Source organism: Caretta caretta, chromosome 3, assembly GCF_965140235.1.
Source record: "Caretta caretta isolate rCarCar2 chromosome 3, rCarCar1.hap1, whole genome shotgun sequence".
In the NCBI taxonomy this organism is placed as follows: domain Eukaryota; kingdom Metazoa; phylum Chordata; order Testudines; family Cheloniidae; genus Caretta; species Caretta caretta.
The window spans coordinates 150,080,873-150,102,155 of record NC_134208.1 but is presented as its reverse complement, the minus strand read 5'-3'; the positions used below and the strand labels follow the sequence as shown (position 1 = coordinate 150,102,155).

The 21,283-nt window shown below is 44.8% G+C and overlaps 1 protein-coding gene across 2 annotated transcripts; it reads left to right on the top strand.

Annotated features, from left to right (window-relative positions):
* The first annotated feature begins 540 nt into the window (after positions 1-540).
* On the top strand, positions 541-19,393 carry DRC5 (dynein regulatory complex subunit 5). 2 transcript variants are annotated; one of them, XM_048843514.2, is made up of 5 exons: positions 541-620; positions 9,412-9,688; positions 13,719-14,287; positions 15,787-16,236; positions 18,561-19,393. In XM_048843514.2, the coding sequence occupies exons 2-5, from the start codon at positions 9,505-9,507 to the stop codon at positions 18,753-18,755; spliced, it is 1,398 nt and encodes a 465-aa protein (XP_048699471.2). In that variant the 5' UTR covers positions 541-620; positions 9,412-9,504; the 3' UTR covers positions 18,756-19,393. The 2 variants fall into 2 exon arrangements, with proteins under 2 accessions (XP_048699471.2, XP_048699470.2); XM_048843513.2 differs by having other exon boundaries at positions 548-628.
* Positions 19,394-21,283: the final 1,890 nt, after the last annotated feature.

Sequence of the window (21,283 nt, the reverse complement as noted above, 5' to 3'; positions counted from 1 at the left end):
GTTAGGGTTGCTACCTGTCCAGGTTTTCCCAGGATCCTCCCTTTTTTGAGGAAGTTGTCCCAGGAAATCTGCCAGGGAGCTCTGCAGGCACTGCCAGCTGGCCAGTGCATAAGGTCAGGATCAGCCCAGATATCTCAGGTTTTTTGTACCTCTAACAACCCCATTACCACCGTGAGCACCTTTACACCAGCCACACTCGGGGTCTGCATTGCTCTGGCTGTCTCGGGACAGCGTAACCTGCCTAACTAAGCCTTGCAACTTGTGCGTGTAGCCGAGGCTTGAGCCAGGGCTTGTGCCGCCGGGGCGGCTGACTGCTGCAAATGTTGGGGCGCGGGGGAGGGGGTGACCCCTCCGCCTGCGGGGCCGCTGACCAGACCTGTGCGTGGCTCTGGGGCGGCTCTGCACTGGGGGGGGGGGGGGCCAGCGGCGGCCAGGGCACGTGAGCCCCCAAACTCTGGGACTGCCCCCGCCCGCGGCACTGCGGGGCAGCCTCGCTTCCACCCTCGGAATCCTCCCCCCCCCCCGGCCCCGCCCTTGACAACGGGCCGCTTCCCCAGCAACCGCGGCCGGGTCCGGCCTGCCAGGCCAGAGCAGCCCGAGGCGGCGCCCACCGGGAGGCGGTGAGAGGGTAGGGTCAGAGGGGAGAGCTCCCCCCCCCCCCTCCCCGCACACACGGGGGTGGCGGGGGCTGGCTGGGGCGGAAGCGGGGAGCCTCCAGACTCGGGGCGGGGGGGAGGAGCAGCAGGTGTACTCGCTCACTCAGATCCGCCCCGCCCCGCCCCGCCCCGGGGCTGGGGTTTCCTGCCCCAGCCCAGAGGTTTCCCGAGCTCGAGTTGGTCAGGGAATGGGCCCTAGAGCTGGTGGCAGAGGGCTCCACCCTGCAGTGAATGCCTAGAAATCCATGTGGGTCTGGAGGGGAGCCAGGGCTGGTTGCGGCTGCCCGCCCCCCCCGGCTCTCTCCCTCGGCCAGTTGAACAATTCCTTACAGAGGAAATTTAGGGAGTTTCTTCCCTACCCGGGTTATACCTACTTAGGGAAATACAGGGGCTTTGTGCTGTCAACTCCTTGGACAGGGACTGCCTGTATTTGTCTGGAGCACGCTGCCAAATGCCTATAAGTAATAACCTCACAGAGTCTGCTAATTCACAAACTCGATACTTGTCATTTAAAAAACCCTCATCCCAACTTTCAGTGGGTGTTTAACAGAAGAGGTCATGCTGTAGTGAGGTCTATTACTAAGACTTCATTTCTTTTACAAAATATACCACAGTCAGTATGCTAGCATGCTCTGGCATATTACTCTTATTAATCAGTACTAAATTATGCTTGTCAAAAGACATGATAAAGCATATTATGTGATGCTTTAAGTATGATTTCTTTAAATTGTGTTTGGTTGCCTACTCTTTAATTTTCAACATTTGGTAATCACACATGGGCCTGTCATTAGTACAAATTAGTGAGGTTCTGTTGCAAATTGGGACTCCAATACCATGGAGAAGGCTCAGTGTAAGAACTTAGGGAGAATACTTTTTAAAATACTTGATTTGAAAATCATTTCTGCCTTTGCTTACTTCCCAAAATCTGCATTGAGGCCCTCAGTTTCTTTTTTCCTCTGCTGGAGCTGATCACATCACTAACTCCTAAAATAGCATTTTTCAGCTTCTGGTGCTAGTAATGCTATCTGCAGTTATAGGAGAAATAGAACTGTGAGGGCTTGAAGTCAGATCTTGGCAGATAGAAAGCCCTTCAGTTCACCTTTAAGGACCCTGACATTTACAATATAGAAAGGAATGCCAGCAAGTCATTAGTGAGGAGAAGGGATCATGTTCTGGTTGTTAAAGCAAAGGCCTGGGAATTTAGAAATAAGTTCTATTCGTAGTATTGTCATGGGCTTCCTGTATGAGCCAGGCAAGTCACTTCCCCTCGCTGTACCCCATTACCCCCAACTGTAAAATCTGGAAATTATTTTGCCTACCTCAATGGGTGATTAAATTAACTGATTGTTAAAGTACATTGAGATCCTTGGATGGAAGGAGCTAAAGAAGGGCAAAGTATTGTTTTAATTAATTATTAAAATTAAGTGACCAATTAACTTTTATTGGGAGTCTAGAGAACAGCTTGATGGAGAGGAAAGAGGATAAAGTCATTGCTAGTTCAGGACGTTGCTAGAGCTAGATTTGACTTGATTGAGCAAGCACTGACGTTTTTGGAAGTGGCTGGATATTCTCCTTGCCTCTCTGTTGACTCCATCTTGGATGTCACCTTTCTCACAATTACTGCCACATAAAGTGCCCCTTCAAGGGTTGACAAGACAGTGCCTGCCACTGCTGACTGGCAAGTGTTGTCACAGGTGGTGGTGAATTCCCAAGCAGCTACCTTTCTTGAGGTGTTACTTCTTAAACACAATGACTTCCATCACTGAGGAGTGTCTGATACGTTGGTGATGACTCAGGGCACCTTAAGTAAAAGGCGATATAGAAGATAATTTTGTCCCTGGCATAGTTTGTTATTCTGTTCATGTAAATAACCATGTTAGCAAATGGATGGCAAAGCTAATTCTGCCAGATCTGAACTTGACAGCTGTTTTCCAACATGACTGTAGCTAGCACGCTTTCTTTGTGCAGTATATATGGGTGTGCATGTGAGTGTATAAAAAATTGAGAGCCGTGCTATACACATTACATCCTAGAAGTCAACAGCATAGTTGCTTAATACAAATATAACATACATTGGCAAAAATAGCTCCCATAATTCACCACTGGTGGAGTTTCACCGGTGGTAGCAGTGGTGAGAATGCTAGACAGAGCTTAGGTGTATTTACTACTGTCATCCAGTCCTGCTCAGAGCAGATCTAGATATTGGGATAGTAAAAACACCTGCAGCTTAGCCAGTGTTCCACAGTGCTAGAGCAATGGTGAGCAAACTCCCTAAAATTCTGGGTAGACAGGACTTAGATGTGGGTGCAAACTCTGTTGGGCTGTAATTGCTTGAAATAGTTTCAGATACTTTTATGAGCTCTAGTGCTGACAGGGGCTTTATGTTTAATCCATTTCTTGGACTGACTAATTGCTGTCAGGGGGCCCTGTGAAGTCAATGGGATTCTTTACGTTGACTTCAGTGGCACTGGATCAGGCACAAAAGCCAGAAACCTTTCTCTTTGAGCAGACTTCCTTATTTCTTACTTCATGCCTTGAAGAAGCTAGAATGATAGCAATCTAACCTGGAATCATTGGGTGGAATTATTTACCACCGGAGGAAATAGGTCTTTTTAGTAGTTTTATGCAGAAAGGCAAATTGCCTTAATCTGTGCATAAGTAAAATAGCTTGGGAATTTACTACCTGTCCAATTTCATTGCATATCATTTAATAAAACCTTTGTATTGTAGGTGATTTAAGTGTAGAGTAGATGGAAAGGAGCATGCATTACTTTTATTGACTATTCTTGGCTTATCGATAATGTTGTGATGGGACCTACCCTCCATTAACTTATCTAATTCTTTTTTGAACACAGTTATATATTTGGCTTTCACAACGTCCCCTGGCAATGAGTTCCACAGACTAACTGCGTTGTGTGAAGAAGTACTGCCTATTAATTTTAATTGGGCGACCCCTAGTTCTTATGTTATGTGAAGGGGTAAATGACACTTCCTTATTTACTTTCTCCACACCGTTGATGATTTTATAAACCTCTATCATATCCCCCTTCAGTGATCTCTTTTCTAAGATGAACAGTCCCAGTCTTTTTAATTTCTCCTCCTATGGAAGCTGTTCCATATCCCTAATCATATTTGTTGCCCTTCTTTGAACTTTTTCCAGTTCTAGTATATCTTTTTTAGCATGGGGTGACCAGAACTGCATGCAGTATTCAAGCTGTGGGTGTACCATGGATATATACAGTGTCACGATATTTTCTGTCTTATTATCTATCCCTTTTCTAAATGTTCCAAATGTTCGGTTAGTTTTTTGACAGCCATTGTACTTTGAGCAGGTGTTTTCAGAGAACTAACCACAATGACGCCAAGATCTCTTTCTTAAGTGGTAACAGCTAATTTTAGACCCATTCATTTTATGTGCATAGTTGGGATTATGTTTTCCAACGTGCATTACTTTTCACTTTATGAACATTGAATTTTATCTGCCATTTTGTTGCCCAATCACCCAGTTTTGAGAGATCCCTTTGTAACTTCTTCACTGTCAGCTTAGGACTTAACTATCTTAATTTTGTATCATCTGCAAACTTTGCCACCTCACTGTTTACCCCCTTTTCCAGATCATTTCTCAATATGTTGAACAGCACTGGTACCAGTACAGATCCTTGGGGAACCCTGCTATTTACCTCTGTCCACTGTGAAAACTGACCATTTATTCCTACTCTTTGTTTCCTGTCTTTTAACCAGTCCATGAGAGGACCTTTCTTCTTATCCCATGACTGCTTACTTTGCTTATGAGCTTTTGATGAGGGACATCATCAAAGGCTTTCTGGAGGTCCAAGTACACTATATCGATTGGATCATCCTTGACCACATGTTTGTTGACACCCTCAAAGAATTCTAATAGATTGGTGAGGCATGATTTCCCTTTACAAAAGCCATGTTGACTCTTCCCCAACGTATGTGTTCATCTATATGTCTGATTGTTCTGTTCTTTACTATAGTTTCAACCAATTTGCCTGGTACTGAGGTTATGCTTACTAGCCTGTAATTGCCAGGATCACCTCTGGAGCCTTTTTTAAAAATCAGCGTTACATTAGTTATCCACCAGTCATCCGCTACAGAGGCTGATTTATGCAATAGGTTATATATCGCAGTTCGGAGTTCCACAATTTCATATTTGAGCTCCTTCAGAATTCTTGGCTGAATAGCATCTGGTCCTGGAGACATATTATTCTTATACATTTGTTCCAAAACCTCCTCTACTGACACCTCAATCTAGGGCAGTTCCTCTGATTTGTCATCTAAAAAGAATGGCTCAGGTGTGGGAATCTCCCTCACATCCTCTGCAGTGAAGAAGTTGTAATTTGCTTTTTAGTATCCATCCATCCATCCATCCAATGTTTAAATATATGCGACGCAAACTCAGCTGCTGGAATTTGTTTGCCACATCAGCTATAGTTTTCTGTCTCAGATTCCTAAAGCCAAGATATAGGGGTACATGAGCCCAAATCAGCGAAAGAAGCCATTTCACGAAGGGATTTGTGTCTGGACTGCAAGCATCCAGAAAACCATGCCATTGAACAGGAGCAGGGGTATATGATTACCATGCCAAAGGTTGTGTGAACTGATTCAGTGTGATCAATGACTCAGTGTCAGACTTGGCACTCTGCAACACCTTGGAGCCTTTGAGTTGATTCAGACACCTTTGTGGAATAATTATCATCCCATAACAACCTCGCTCCTGCTATATTCATGTTCACACTGAATGCTAAGTAGGAACAATGGAGAACTGGAAACAGAGAGAAACATATTTTGTATCGAACCAATGATAGAAACATAGGGGTCCAGTCTAGTGGCTGTATGATTACTACTGTGCAGCATCACATGGGGGATTTGTCTAGATTAGGAAAAGAGACTGAGGTTAGGTTTATTTAGATGACATGTGTTACCTAACCCCGAGCTAACCTTAATCTCTTTTCCTAATGCAGACTGACCCAAGATCTATTTAATTCACATCACCACTCAGATCAAAACAGAACATAGCATCCTGGGACATAGATTCCACAGGCCACAGCTCTGTTAAATCTGAGGGCACTTATGTACTGCATTTGGCCCAGAGGCAGCAGAAGCTACTTTGAATGAGGGGAGAGGGTGGAGGTGCTTCTGCATGGGGAGTAGGGAGAGGTCAGAGTGGCAGCAGGGAATACTTGGAGTGTGAGAGAGAGGATGGGGTGTAGTAGTGACTTGCTCCTCAGCGCCACAGCAGCTACCTCAGCTCCTCTGCCCCGCATGCATGCACACAGTTTACAGGGAATGACTCGCAGGGGTGGAAACATAGATCAGGCCCCACAGTATTTCCACTGTGTGGGCGCTAACCGCCTGCCATTCCACCGCCCCTGATTTGGCCTACAGGCTGCAATTTGGTCACTCTTGGCTGATTATTATTTAGTTACTTACCTTGCTTTACAAAACCAAATAAAGACAGGTTTCAGAGTAGCAGCCATGTTATTCTGTATCTGCAAAAAGAAAAGGAGGACTTGTGGCACCTTAGAGAGTAACAAATTTATTTGAGCATAAGCTTTTGTGAGCTACAGCGCACTTCATTGGATGCATTCAGTGGAAAACAGTGTTCCTGTCACAGGGAGTTTGCAGTCTAAGCTAAGGGAGGTGCTGTAGCATTGGGAGGACAAGGGTGAAAACAATTTGGTTATGTGGTCACATGGGAGAATGGTGCTGGTATCTTGGGGATGGTGTAGTTTGTTTTTTAAATATCTGTAAGACTCTAGGTTACAAACTTCACAGATTACAATGATCTATTTATTGATTAGTGCAGGATTCATATTACCTAATGAGGGATTTAGGAATTATACCTTTCCCCAATTTCATTGCCCTGGAAATGGAATATGCAATGTGGCTTTGTTTAGTTGGTCTCTAAAATCATTCCACATAGTCACTGTGCCATTAGTAAATTGACACTCAAACCATTTTCTGGGACATGACCATGAAGTAACTCTAGGCCATCTATGCTGTGCTTCAGTTTCTAAGTGCCAGCCTTTCTGGGACTGCTCCAGGAATGTAAGGAAAGCTGTCAGTAGCCACAGGAAACTGCAATTGGCTTGGGAAGTGTAGAAGTACCTGACACCTTTAAGAAAGCAGTAGGTAGAGAAAGGTCACTTGTCCCAATAGTGTGTCCTCTTCAATAAGATAGCAATGCCACCTGAGTTCTTTAGTCCCTAAAGCCAGATTTGCAGGTGGTGTAAATCCATTGCAGACAATGGAGCTACACTGATTTATGCCAGCTGAGAATCTGGCCCCTTCTCTTTTTCCCCACAATTCTGGTTAGCTGTCTCTGAACACCCTTGGAAACTTCCTTTCTGTATTCAGAGCTCGTTGAAGAAATAGTTCTGTTACATACTTCTTACTCTTCATTTCTGAATATTCTGGTTGCCTCCCCCCATTTCCCCTCACCCCCTTTTGGTGTGGTTTCCCTTCCTCCTCGGTGTATGTTCCTCCTCCTTTCAGCCTTTTCACTGCCACATCCATAGATATCCCTATGCTAATTCCCCCACCATACCAGAAAACCTGACCTCCCCACCATCTTAGGTTGCTCTCTGTCTTCTCTCCTTCACTGTAAACTGGCCATCAACAAGTTTAGGCTTGAAATTAGACAAAGGTTTCTACCCATCAGAGGGGTGCAGTTCTGGAACAGCCTTCCGAGGGGAACAACAGTGGCAAAAAACCTATCTGGCTTCAAGACTCAGCTTGATAAGTTTATGGAGGGGATGGTATGATGGGACTGCCTACAATGGCATGTGGTCCATCAGCGACTGCCATTAGCAAAAATCCCCAACAACTGGAGATGGGACACTAGATAGGGAGGGCTCTGAGTTACTACAGAGAATTCTTTCCCAGGTATTCGCCTGGGTCTTGCCCACATGCTCAGGGTCTGACTGCCATTTTGGAGGTGGGGAAGGAATTTTCACCCAGGTCAGATTGGCAGAGACCCTGGGGGTTTTCGCCTTCCTCTGCAGCATGGGGCACATGTCACTTTCAGGTTTAAACGAATGTAAATGGTGAATCTTCTGTAACTTTGAAGTCTTTAAACCATGATTGGAGGACTTCAGTAACTCAGAGGTTGGGGTCTATTTCAGGAGCGCAATGTGCAGAGGTCAGACTAGATGATCACAATGGTCCCTTCTGATCTTCAAGTCTATGAGTCTAAAGCCCAATAACTATCTACCATAACCTTATCCCTCATCGCCGATTCCCCACCAGCATATTAGCAGGTCACTGTCCTGTAGAACCTGCTGTGTGCTGTGAATACATATGAAGAAGCTTTTGCTGACTGTCTCTGCAATACAACACAAATCATTTCTCTTTGCTTCTCTAGTTCTTCTTAGCATTTCATAGAGCTTCTCTCTTCCTTCTTAGCAGGTTGTTTTATAATAATGTCCACAGACAGTTTGGGGGATCAGAGGACTGTCAAAACCTACTACAAAGGTTTCAAAGAAACAGGGACTAGAACTGGCTGAGCCAGCACATATCAGTGCTATAAAGGAAGATGGAGCAGTCTCACAAAGGGGAAAGAAATAATGAGCTTGATCTGTGTAGCAGCATCTGCTTCTCTCCCTTTAAGGGAAAATGATGCATGGAATCAAAGCGAGGCTCAGCAGAGAGGTGTGGGGAGGGACATTGGGGCGTACGATTTTACATGGCTGCAGGCTTCTTTGTAGGGTATTATTGGAGGGTCTTTTTGGATGAACATCTTGTCATGATCTAGTGCTCATTTCTAGAGTAGCCTTAAGTTCCATGTCAAACTGGGCTCCAAAGTGTAAATAAAGATCTGGACCTACCTCTCAGCTCCTGATTAGAAGGTATGTCACTTGTCTCAGACCCCCACAAATCTAAATCGTCCATTAGTATAAATTACGGCCATTGGCAATGCTGAATCAGGAAAGGGAGACAGGAGTATCTATCTTAGAGAAATGAAGGTACCTTGTTTCCTAGTCTGTTCTTTGTCATGTCCCCCACCGGGAGTTTCTGCATTACTCTTTACAAGGCTGAGAGCTATGGGGGGATAGGGAAAAGGAAACTGGCAAATTTGACCCTCAAAAGGAAAAAAAAGAGAGTGTTGGTCTTTAGAGACATAGTGGGTAGAGGAGGGCACTGGCAGTCTATTCTGTTCCAGTTCCATTTGATGGATGGGATAACAGGCCCAGAAAGACTGACATTGGCTGCAGGTATAGCAGGGTGAGGTCAACTAGGTCCACAGGCTCTCCTTTACCTCCTCGTTGCTAATATGGGGCCTGTCTGCCCCATCACACTGACTCCTCTCACAGGGTGTTGAAGCTCCAGTTAACAAATGTTCGTAAAGAGCACTGAAATCCTCAGATAGAAGGCAATGGGGAAGGGCAGTGAAAAAAATTGCAGATATAAATTAATACAGTTGCAATGAGCTTTAACCTCTAAAGCGTTAATAGCTCTTTATAGCAATACCATTGTATTATTTATTATGTTTATTACACAATGCCCCCATTGTGCTAGGTGCTGTATAAACATAAGAGCAATAGAAAGTCCCTGCCCTGAAGAGCTTACAATCTAAAATAGACAAGACAGACAAAGGGTAGCAGAAAAGGGTATCCAAAGTGTGCAGAGTGATGTCATGGGAGTGCCAACATTTTGTTTTTGTTGTTTTTATTAGTACCAGTGAGAGGCTCCAATTATTGGCCCTTTCTTAAACTTTTTTTTTTTCCACCAGGAACGATGGCTGGAAATGTGCTGGTGATACTGTCCTGATGCAGACTTTCCTTCTGTTTCGTCTACGGGGGTAGGGTCAGCTTAGCATGTGAGGATGCAGGAGCCAGTTTCTGGAGACATGAATGTGGCCTCTCCCACATTGAAAACATCAGTGGTGAACCCTGCAGCCAACCCCCGACGTATGCGACGGATCATTGCTGAGGATCCTGAGTGGTCCCTGGCCATTGTTCCACAACTCAGTGAGCTCTGCCTCCAGCACATCGTCAGCAACTTTGAAAGTAAGCCATGGTCCCTTCCCCACAGCAGTCCTACGGACTGCATTGTTCTACCTTGGGTTGTGGAGCCGGCTCACACTGTGTTCTCCGTCCTGCTGAGTGTCAAAGAAAGGGAAAGAGAGTGGGCAGAGGAAAAAATCTCTCCTGCTGCTCAATAGCTAGACGTGTCTATGTAACTCCATTGGCTTCCATTGAGTTACATGGGCGATGAATTTGGCGCACTGGGATTACTGTGCAGAGTGGGAAGCTGCCCTGAACTCAGCCCATCATATCTGTCAGGCTGCTCTTCAGTTTCCCTCCATGCCCTGCTTGGACTCACTATATCAGCTTTTACCTTGACCACTGAAGTCAGATTTCTCTGCTCTTTGTCATCTCACACATTACAGTACCATCCAGGGGCCTGGTCAGGATGGGTCCCATTGTGCTGGGTGCTGTACAGACAGGTAGAACTATTCCCTGCCCCAGTTGAAGAATACAAGTAATGTATGAAGGGTGTGGGATATAAACTTATGATTTCACTAACATTTCCACAGCAATCAGCTGTGATGTTACAACCCAAGAATGGTGACATCCTCAGGTGGAGAGTGTGCATCTGGACCAGATGAATTGCTAAGAAATAGCAAGGCTGCTAGTCTAGCATGCTGCCAGGTTAGGGTTCAGAGTTTGGGTCCTAAGCTGCCTGGATCTGGGAGCCCAGTGAGTCTGGAAAAGGAGTCAGAGTAACAGCCGTGTTAGTCTGTATTCGCAAAAAGAAAAGGAGTACTTGTAGCACCTTAGAGACTAACCAATTTATTTGAGCATGAGCTTTCGTGAGCTACAGCTCATGCTCAAATAAATTGGTTAGTCTCTAAGGTGCAGCTCACGAAAGCTCATGCTCAAATAAATTGGTTAGTCTCTAAGGTGCTACAAGTACTCCTTTTCTTTTTGGAAAAGGAGTAACTTCCTTGGATCCTCAGTGATTGTGACGGATTGGGTCACAGAAACCACCTTGGGACTGCCACCTGATGTGCTGAGACTACCTCTGAGCCCATTTTCCCTGGCAACTTGGGACTTCAGTACCCTGTCTTGTTGAGTCAGACACGCCAACCTGCTACAAACACAGACCCAGGTCTGAACCACGTTCCCCGCAAGCTGCAGACTTAACTGAAAACAGCTTAAGAAGTGCTCCTGTCTCTAACACCCAGATATCCAGTTCCCAATGGGAGCCAAACCCCAAATAAATTCATTTTACTCTGTATAAAGCTTATACAGGGTAAACTCATAAATTGTTCGCCCTTTATAACACTGATAGAGAGATATGCACAGCTGTTTGCTCCCCCAGGTATTAATTACTTGCTCTGGTTTAATTAATAAGTAAAAAGTAATTTTATTAAATATAAAAAGTAGAGGATGGTTCCAATAATAACAGACAGAACAAAGTAAATTACCAAGCAAAATAAAATAAAAACACACAAGTCGAAGCCTAATACAGTAGGAAACTAAATGCAAGTAAATCTCACCCTCAGAGATGTTCCAATAAGCTTCTTTCACAGACTAGAGTCCTTCCTAGTCTGGGTCCAGCAATCATTCACGCCCCCGTAGTTACTATCCTTTGTTCCAGTTTCTTTCAGGCATCTCTTTGGAGTGGAGAGGCTATCTTTTGAGCCAGCTGAAGACAAACTGGAGGGGTTTCCACGGCCTTTTATATTCCCTGTCGTGGGTGGAAACCCCTTTGTTTGCCTGTGCAAAATCACAACAACAAGATGAAGTCTGTAGCCACCTTGGCAAGTCACATGTCTATGGATGATTCCTCTTTTTGCAGGCCGATGCCTTAGTTTACATGTTAGTTTGAACGTTCCCAAGAAAGCTGAGATGTGGATTGGCATCTCCCAAAGTCCACTGATAGTTAAGTGTTTCTTGATGGGGCACTTACTGAGAATAGTCCTTTCTCAGGAAGCTGACCAAATGCTTCACTGAGGCTACTTAGAATCAAACAAGTACATAGCCAATATTCATAACTTCAGACACAAAAATGATGAACACATACTGTCATAAATATAAAGGGAAGGGTAAACACCTTTAAAATCCCTCCTGGGCAGAGGAAAAACCCTTTCACCTGTAAAGGGTTAAGAAGCTAGGATAACCTCGCTGGCACCTGACCACAATGACCAATGAGGAGACAAGATACTTTCAAAGCTGGAGGGGGGGGAGAAACAAAGGGTCTGGGTCTGTCTGTGTGATGCTTTTGCTGGGGACAGAACAGGAATGGAGTCTTAGAACTTAGTAAGTAATCTAGCTAGATATGCATTAGATTCTGTTTGTTTAAATGGCTGAGAAAATAAGCTGTGCTGAATGGAATGGATATTCCTGTTTTTGTGTCTTTTTGTAACTTAAGGTTTTGCCTAGAGGGATTCTCTATGTTTTGAATCTAATTACCCTGTAAGGTATTTACCATCCTGATTTTACAGAGGTGATTCTTTTTTTACTTTTTCTTCTATTAAAATTCTTCTTTTAAGAAACTGAATGCTTTTTTCATTGTTCTTAAGATTCAAGGGTTTGGGTCTGTGGTCACCTATGCAAATTGGTGAGGATTTTTATCAACCTTCCCCAGAAAAAAGGGAGTAAGATTTGGGAGGATTTTGCGGGGACAGACATTTCCAAACAAACTGTTTCCTAATAATAATAATACCAGTGTTAGACGTTTGGTGGTGGCAGCGAAAGTCCAAGGGCAAAGGGTAAAATAGTCTGTACCTTGGGGAAGTTTTAACCTAAGCTGGCAAAAGTAAGTTTAGGAGGTTTTCATGCAGGTCCCCACATCTGTACCCTAGCGTTCAGAGTGGGGAAGGAACCTTGACACATACAGACAGCATAATCATAACCAGCAAACTACAACCTTTCCATAGACATCCCTCTTGGCCTTCTCTGGACAAGAACTGGTGCAACCATAGGACCCTGGTTGCAACAATGATCTATACTTTCACAGTTTATGTCAATAACTTCAGTGATGCTCTCTGCCCGACTCGGAAAAGTGGTATTGAAGGCCTCAGAAAGGGTTTGACTAAGAGAGGGTCACTGCAATGTAAGCATGTTAGAGTGTGGGAGGAAATGGAGGGAATACTGGAAGAAGTCTCCGAGCAAAGCCACAGCGCTCTTCTTATGTAGATATCTTTAGTAGAGAGAGAAAGTAGGAACCCAGCTTTGCTTCTCAGAATAAGATTTTCCATGTGCAGACAGGTCTCTCTGTTTTTAGTCTCTATGATTCCATCATGGTGATGATAATTAATAAAAATCAGGTATATAGTGCTGTAAGTGTATATGGCACTATAGAAATTCCCTGTCCCCAGAGAGCTTCCAGTGTCAGTGAGATGAGATGAGAGATAGGACAGAAGTTCAAGGCAGAGGGTTGAAGAGAGATTACTGGAGGAGAAGGGAACATTTTTCTGAATAAGGTAGGTTTGAAGGAGGAGATAGAGAGTGCTTGGTGGGCAAAAAGTGGGTAACTTTTAGTAGAATATACAATGGTGCAAAGCCAAGAGAAGTTTTATAAAGAACATCTAAAGAACCCAGACCCAAAATTTTCTCCTTTAAAAGGTTATCATCCTATGGGGAAGTTCTCTAAACAATGAGCCAAATTCTGCTGTCACATATACTGGTGTAAATCCAGAGCAACTCCATTCACATTAGTGATGTTATTCTGGATTTACCTTGGTGTACTAGAGAAGAATTTTCCATTAAATATCTATTTAGACAACAAGAAGTCCACCACCTAAAAATAAAAATACAAAATCACTATCCACAGTTTATGTAGGACCGACAATATTTTTTTGGTGTGGTACTATGGGAGTAGCAGAAGGGAGCACAATTAACAGATGCTATTCCCAAACAGCATATAAAATCAATGATTGCCAAATGGTAAAAAACTTATGTCAATAGGTCTGGGTTAAAATATTACTCACCATAATATTTCTAGGGGGACTGGATTAGTGAACATACCCGCCCCTCAGATTCAGAATGCTTTTTGGGAGTAACTTCTCCTCTTCATTATTCCCTACAGAGAATCCTGTTGTGGACTATCTCCGGCCAGAGCACCAAAGGAAGGTGCTGGACAGGATTTCCACAGGCCTGCCCCTCACAGTGACCGCCAACCTGATCAGTGACGAAGGCTACTGGAAGAGGTGCTGTACTGAGCGATGGGCGGTGTGTGATGTCTCCCGCTACGGGGGCAGCTGGAAGCGGATGTTCTTTGAACGCCACCTGGAGAACATCCTGAAGTACTTCATCCCTAACGCAACCGACCCCAGTCAAGTCCTGGAGGTCATCCCACTTTGCAAGGAGTATGTGAGGAAGCTGGAAATCGATCAGTTCCTCCCACCAGTGAAGCTGGATCAGAATAAGGAAGAGGATGACATGTCCGATTCTGGGAGTGATGTTGGGGTCGATGAATTCTGCATGCATCACTATGACCTAGGAGTGCTCACTGCTGCCCTCTCTCACCTAGAAGAGCTGCATCTGACGTATGGTGTGAAAGACTGTGGCATGAACTTCGAGTGGAGCCTCTTTGACTTTACGTATCAGGACTGTTGCTCTCTGGCCAATGCTTTCAAGAAGTGCCACACCTTGAAAGTAACTTGCCCAAACTGATTTTTTAACATTTATATTTTAAAGGATAAACTAAAACAGGGACAGAGTACCCTTGCAAAGAGCCAAGAGACCAGTTTTACCTGCTGCTCACCATTAGTCTGCCCAGTCCAGTGGATGGCTTCCAAATGTTTGACTCAAATAATTTGACCATCTTAGGCAAATTTTCTAATTTGGTGCCTAAGTATATTCATAGGATGCAATTCACTGTAACATGTAGGGGCCAAAGCCAAATCACAAAAACTGGTAGAGTATTTGAAATGCATTTGATGCCACACAATGGGAAACATTAAGAGCGGGTATAAGCAAGTCTGTATTTGTTGAAATTGATAGGGCTGCCTGCACCAGGTTTGAATTTGGCCAAGTGAGTGGAAAGTCAAGATGTGAAGCGTCCTTTCCCCCTCAAGCCAGGCTGTCTGCTAGCTAAGGGCAGGGCCTTTCCCCTTTGCAGTGCCTATCTAACTTCATGTTTGAAATGATACTAACTTGGTGGCCTGTAATTTAATATCCTGCTAGGTGCTGTTTGTTATCATGTGTTGTGTGAGGTTCAGTAAGGCCTGTGTCTTACTAACGTGAGCAACCCCCTCCCCCCATATAAAATGTGTTCTCTGTAGATCAGGAGGGAAGGAGCAGTCCTGCTGCACCTTCCTGCACAATCCTGGATGGGGATAAGCAAAGGGAGCCAGTTCTTTGTTAGGCCAGTCTCTTAACTTTCACGAGCAAATACATGCAATATGTTACTTAAGGATAAAAATGTGACAGGACGTCACACAGCAGCACAGACACCCCAAAACACCGTGGGGAGATGTTAGAACTCCCAGCACGGAGGATGCTTCTCTCTGGACAATAGTGTAACCCTCAACTCCGTGGTTATTCCAGTACAGAGATTCTGCCCCACAAAATCATAGACAGGTAGGGCTGGGAGGAACCTCAAGAAGTCAAGTCCAGTCCCCTGTGCTGAGGCAGGACCAAGTAAACTTAAGCCATCCCTGACAGGTGTTTGTCCAACCTCTTCTGAAAACCTCCAATGACGGGGATTCCACAGCCTCCCTGGGAACCCTATTCTAGAGTTAACTAATTCCGGAGTGTAACTAATTGACACATCACAATTCAGAGAAAAGGCAGAATAATCTGACCCCTCACTCTCTGGATGGATTGACAGGTTCTGCAACTGCCTTCCACCATTAGGTGCAATGAGCTCTTCTATGGCCACAGAGATCCCATTGTGGGGCCCTTTTGTGACTGCCCCCACTAGGGAACCTTGCAAACATGTAACTGTTATATTTCAGTTAGAGGTCAAACAGTGGCTGTTAAATTTGAAGTTAAGATGGATTTGGCATTGCTCTCTAGGGAGGTTAGGTGCCCAATTCCCTTTGACTTTCAGTTGAATTTGGGCACCTAACTCATTTAGGCTTTTTCAAAATCCCTCCCAAAATGATGGTAGTTGCTGTGCCAACAAGCATGACCATATTTTTCTTCCACAGGTCTTCAAGCTGTGCCGGAGCAAAGTGGATGACGAAAAGAGCCGGATGCTGATACGGAATTTGTTAGATCACCCATGCTTGGTGGAGCTGGACTTGTCCCACAATCTAATCAGGGACCGGGGAGCACGAGCCATTGGCAAACTGATCAACCACAGCAAGCTAGAAATTCTCAACCTGTGTAATAACCGGATCCGGGCCCCAGGAGCCCAGGCTATTGCTCATGCCCTAGCCAAGAATTCTACGCTGACCTCTCTGAACCTGCGCATCAACTGCATTGAGGATGAGGGTGGCCAGGCAATAGGCCATGCCCTGCTGACTAATGCCACCTTGACATCTATCCATCTGGGAGGCAATGAGTTGTCAGAGCCGACAGCTACGCTTTTCTCCCAGGTCCTTGCTCAGAACACAGCTCTGACTAGCATCAACCTTGCATGCAACCACATAGGGCTGGTAAGCAGCTTTCCTGCCTAAAAGAGAAATTGCTTCCGTCTACTACCACTACAGCAGCTAGTGCAGTCCAACTTAAGCATCTGTCTGGATGATTTGACATAAAGCAGATGCAGAGCTTCTTTGGTCTGCGGACTGCTGCCCCTCACCAAGGAGCCAAATTTAGCTCCACCTCACACACTACCAAGGTGATCTTGCTTTGATTATTATAAATTATTGGCAGCAGAGAAGCTGAGGTTACAGCAAATATCACTTAAAAAAGGAATCCCACATTGTTTCACACTCCCTGCACTCTTTATATATAATGAGACCCTCAAGTTGAATCTTGTATTTTGTGAATTTGGCCTTTAGGAAATTGAGAGTTTTGTTCCCAAGTTAAAGAGAGGCCCAGGAAATTCAGGGAACATTTCTGAGACCATCATGGCTTCATCATGGTACGAAGGCATCACCCTTATAATCTCCCGCTGGTATCGATAGATCAGCGTTGTTAGAAAACTGGCTCACTTGCTGAATTTATGTAAGTCTCTGCTCTGCTACTGAGTCACCATGTGGCTTTGGCCAAAGTTTTCATATCCGTGTGCCTAATATTCAACTCTTAAATCCAAGTGGCCTGATTTTCAAAACTGGTGGGCTCACAAATCTCATCGAAGTCACTGGTGGTGCTCAGCTTCTCTGAAAATCAGGTCACTTCTATTTAGTTTTTTACATGTGAACAAAGAATCCTAAATCTAGGCATCCATGTTTGAAAATGGCCTCTAAGCTCTGTGCCTCAGTTTCCCCATTGGTAAAATGGAAATAGTAAAACCTACTGTACCTGTCTGCCCAGCTCATGGGGGAGCTGACAATTTATTAGCCAATGTTTTTAAAGAGTTTTGAAGACAGCAAGCATTTTATTGGTTCTAATTCTTATTAGCCTCTAGGAAAGAGCTAGAACATAATAATAGAAGGAGAAAAGGGTGTTCTAAAGGGTTGAGGTTTATCTTTGGAAATAATAACCCTAATGCTTAGCACCTTCCATCCAAGGGTCTCAAAGCACTTTGCAGATGTTCATTAGTGAAGCCCTAGAACACCCTGAGAAGTGTGTCAGTATTATTGTCTCCATTTTACAGAGGAGGAAACAGAGGCACAGGCAGAGAAAGTGACTTGCCTGAGGTGTCACAGTGTTCAGTGGTAGAGCTGGAAATGGAACCAAGGAGTCCTAACTCCCAGCCCCCTGTTGTAACCATTAGATACACTTCCCTCCCAACATGGGACTCCAAGCGAGGAGTTGTGACTCCCAGGCCCCTGGTCGAACCACTAGAGACACACCAAACTCAGGCCTTGGTTATGTACCTGCATTCCTGTTGATTTCAAAGGTAGACTCCTTCCTTTCCTTTCCCACTTCCTGCCCTCTCTCAGGCAGGTCAAAGGCAGTGGGAGGCTGGGGGCAGGAGGAGTGGTCACAGAGGGTAGGAGCTAGGGTGACCAGATGTCCTGATTTTATAGGGACAGTCCCAATTTTGGGGGCTTTTTCTTATATAGGCACATATTATCCCCCCACCCCCATCCTGAATTTTTACACTGGCTATTTGGTCACCCTAGTAGGAGCAGCATGTTCATTTGGTATCTGATAGATATTGATTGACAATAGCTAAGATTCAACACCTCCAGGAAACGTCTGTTGGTCCAATCCCTGGAGTGTGTTGACAGGTGAGGTAGGTAATGGTACCAAGGTGAGCTGCCTCCCAAAGCTCTAGAACTCCTAAGATCTCTGCCAAATTTTCCATCGCAGCTTGAATTTCCTCAGTGGATTGAACTTCAGTTGTGTGGGAGGCTCTGCCTCACCACCGATGTCCCCAGGAGATGGTTTCTGAAAAGGAGGCTATCTGAGTGGACCTCTCTTGACATTTGCTGGAGTAGGAATGGTATATCTAATTGTGCTGGTGTTGACATTAACTAGCAGTGAGCTGATGAATGGGTGACCAGACACACCGGCATGGCTCTGTCAGGTTATCATCTCAGTCTTAACCAGCCATGAGCCTGAGAACTGCTGACATGATAACCAGAGGGAGCCATTAGTGTGTGCACTGCATAAGGTTACACTCCCTTTCTGTTTTCCTGCCAGTAACGTTTCAGTCTTGCCGAGAAATAAGATACCCCATGTTTTGCTTATTGTCATGTACTCCTACTTTGGACATGTGAGATGGAAATGCACATGCTCCTTTCTCCCCTACTCCACTTGCAGGAAGTAGGTGAGTGCCAGTGAAAGGCACTCTGGGGATTGGGGGACATGAAGCAGCAAGCCTGCCCTGGTCTGCACTTCACATCCATCTCCTTTCTGATTCCAGGATGGTGGGAAGCAGCTGCTGGAAGGAATGTCAGATAACAAGACCGTGACTGAATTTGACCTGCGGCTGGCAGAGGTGGGGCAAGAGAGCGAGTACCTCATTAACCAAGCCCTGAAGGCTAACCAGGAAATTGCCCGTCTGAAAACCTTTCACCAGTCAAACTCCTTGGAAGAGAAATCCCCAGATGTGGATTAGCCTATCACATGCCCTTATTTACCACTGTAGCCTTTGAAATGAAATGTCTTTCCTCATTGGGCAGCTGTGGCCATATGATATTAATTCATGATTGTGGGAGGGGTAAGAAAATGTAACAGACAGCGTGGTGTCAAGGCCTAGGCCCTACCTGGCAGTTGGATCCCTAAGGAGATTTCTCACTGGCTCCTTCACACAGTGTGGTCAAGGGTTTCCATGTGACTTCACTCCTCCATCGCAGCAGTGCTGCTGGATTATGTGCTGTTGACACCTGTCCATAGGGAACCATGCTGATTACCCCCAGGTGTGGCTGATTACACTCAGATGTGATTTCAGCATAGTTCCTACCTCTCACAGACTGGCCTGAAAATTCATCTCCTGGAATTAGTCTCAGAATAATGTTTTTCTTTATATAACCTTTTCAATTATTTTTTCTTACAATAAAATAACTAAAACAGGGAATTATACATATTCCACTATATTGGCTACTATTCTTACCAATGAAATCAATTGGCAGTCTATGATAGGCATACTACAGTAGCCTATGGACCACTAGCAGTCTGAGGCGAGTTGTCACATGGTGTTCGGGCCTTCTTTGTTTCCAGCTGCTAAATGGCATTAAAAAACTCAAGCCATGTTCACTACTGGTCTAAATGTTTCCTCTCCAGGTGAGCAATGGTAGTTGCAGTTTGGATGTTATGTGACTGTGACGGGAGATACAGAGACTGTGTGTGGGTATTAAAAATGTGGGTTGTGTTATGAACAGAGTTGAGAAACCAGTGTATACAGAACAGTTTTTTTGAAGCAGGAGGGAAGAGTTAATGCATTACATACCAGATGCCATGTTCTAGAGGAAGATTGTACATATTGGGCCAAATTCATGCCTGGTGTACCTCCACTGACTTGAATGAGTTTACAGGTGGGATGAACTTGTCCTCACCCATAGTTAGATTCTGGATTGTCCTGGGTCTGTAGAACAAGTGCTAATCCTCAAAGTTCTGAGTAAGTGAACCCTGTTGCTTATAACTTGTTTTGGTGTCCTGGTAAATAGGTAAAGCTCATTGAGCTCATTTACTAATACCTAATTAGTTCAGGTGTCATCACATGTGAGTTTTGCATTAGACAGTCATGAATTTAGGGCAAACTTTTTCTCTCAGTCCAAACATTTTGATTGCATCAATGTAGCTTATCTTTGAGGTGAGTGAGGTGATAAGTGAGGTGCTTATCTTTGCTGATCCCCAGTGAAAATGGAGTTGGGGAGAGTTTGAGGCACTTGCTATGGCTAGAAATCAGCTTTGACCTGGAACCTAAAGATTATATATAATGGGGCATTCTACAAACAATGTAAACTGGGCTGCCTTAAGTGAGTATTGTTTTGGACCGTTAGATAACAACAGCTTTGGCAATATTTTGTTTCCACCTGTAGAGGAAAATCAAATCTTTAGGTAACATGAATTTATTGCTTATGGAGTATTTGTGAGTGGTAGTGAGAACTCTCGCTCACCCAGTCACCTGTATTTCTGTCTTGTCTCTGTTCCAAATTTGTGGTGTAGGATATTTTTCAGCCATAATTTTCCAGAGGATTGTGTCAACCTTACTAGCAGAACAAATTCTTCATTAACAACATCCTAAGCGGGTTGGTAACTTCTCTAATGTGTGACTGCAAAACACGTGCTTTGCATTGTGATGTCATCCTGGCATGTGGGTTAATGTGGGGTAGTAACTGGATCTGATGTGGCTTCATGGAGGCAACTTGCCTCTGAATTTGGACCCCCAAAGTTCTTGAGACCCGGTTATGATTCCTGTGGTGCCATCCAGGTTTTGGAAAGCATTCCAGTAATAAGCTCAAGCCAAGACCATTGAGGGGGAGTGAGCCCAAGCAACAGCCTTTTGTCCCCACAGTGAAACAGCGCAGCATCTTCCAAGCAAAGTGGCCCGTTCCAGATCTGACCTTCAGGCCGTGCTGCTATTTCAGGCTTTTCCTGAATGGTGGGCTAAACAGGGTATGCAGAGGTTGGGGAGGGGAGAATGTTGTTTGTTGCAGGTCCGAAACTTTTCTCTGCTTATTGACGCAGCCGAGGCTTTGAATATATTTTTACAAACACTGTCTAGCATTCTAGACAGACGTGTGATGACGCTAACGAGCTATGTTCCACAAACAATAGGAAGGGTTATGTGCTGTTCTGCCTTTGCCCCTCAGTGGCATTGCTGTGGGAACTGGTGAGGCTCGTTTTGACTAGGACACTTGTCTTAGGGAGGGTGGCTGTTTTTAACCAAACTTTTTTTTTAATCTTGGGGTAGGAGGAGCTGTAACGTCCCAGCCAGAACCCATGCAGCTCTGTGTACCCTGCTCAGGGGAAAGCCAAGTTGTCTTGCTGAAAACAAAACTGCTTCCCCTGCATTCAGAGGGAGGGCTCCCCACCTATCACAACGGGAAGGAAGGGAAGCAAAGGAGTAGGGGCATAAGAGTAAGAGGAAGCCAGGGCTCTGTCTCCTCACTCACACACTTCTTCCCTGGAGGGGAAAATACT

Excerpts from the sequence above, each read along its gene's own strand:
- DRC5 (XM_048843514.2), top strand. The coding sequence starts at position 9,505 with ATGCAGGAGCCAGTTTCTGGAGACATGAATGTGGCCTCTCCCACATTG. Across the intron at positions 9,689-13,718 it reads CATCGTCAGCAACTTTGAAA|AGAATCCTGTTGTGGACTAT; the intron begins GTAAGCCATGGT and ends TATTCCCTACAG. Across the intron at positions 16,237-18,560 it reads CATGCAACCACATAGGGCTG|GATGGTGGGAAGCAGCTGCT; the intron begins GTAAGCAGCTTT and ends TTCTGATTCCAG.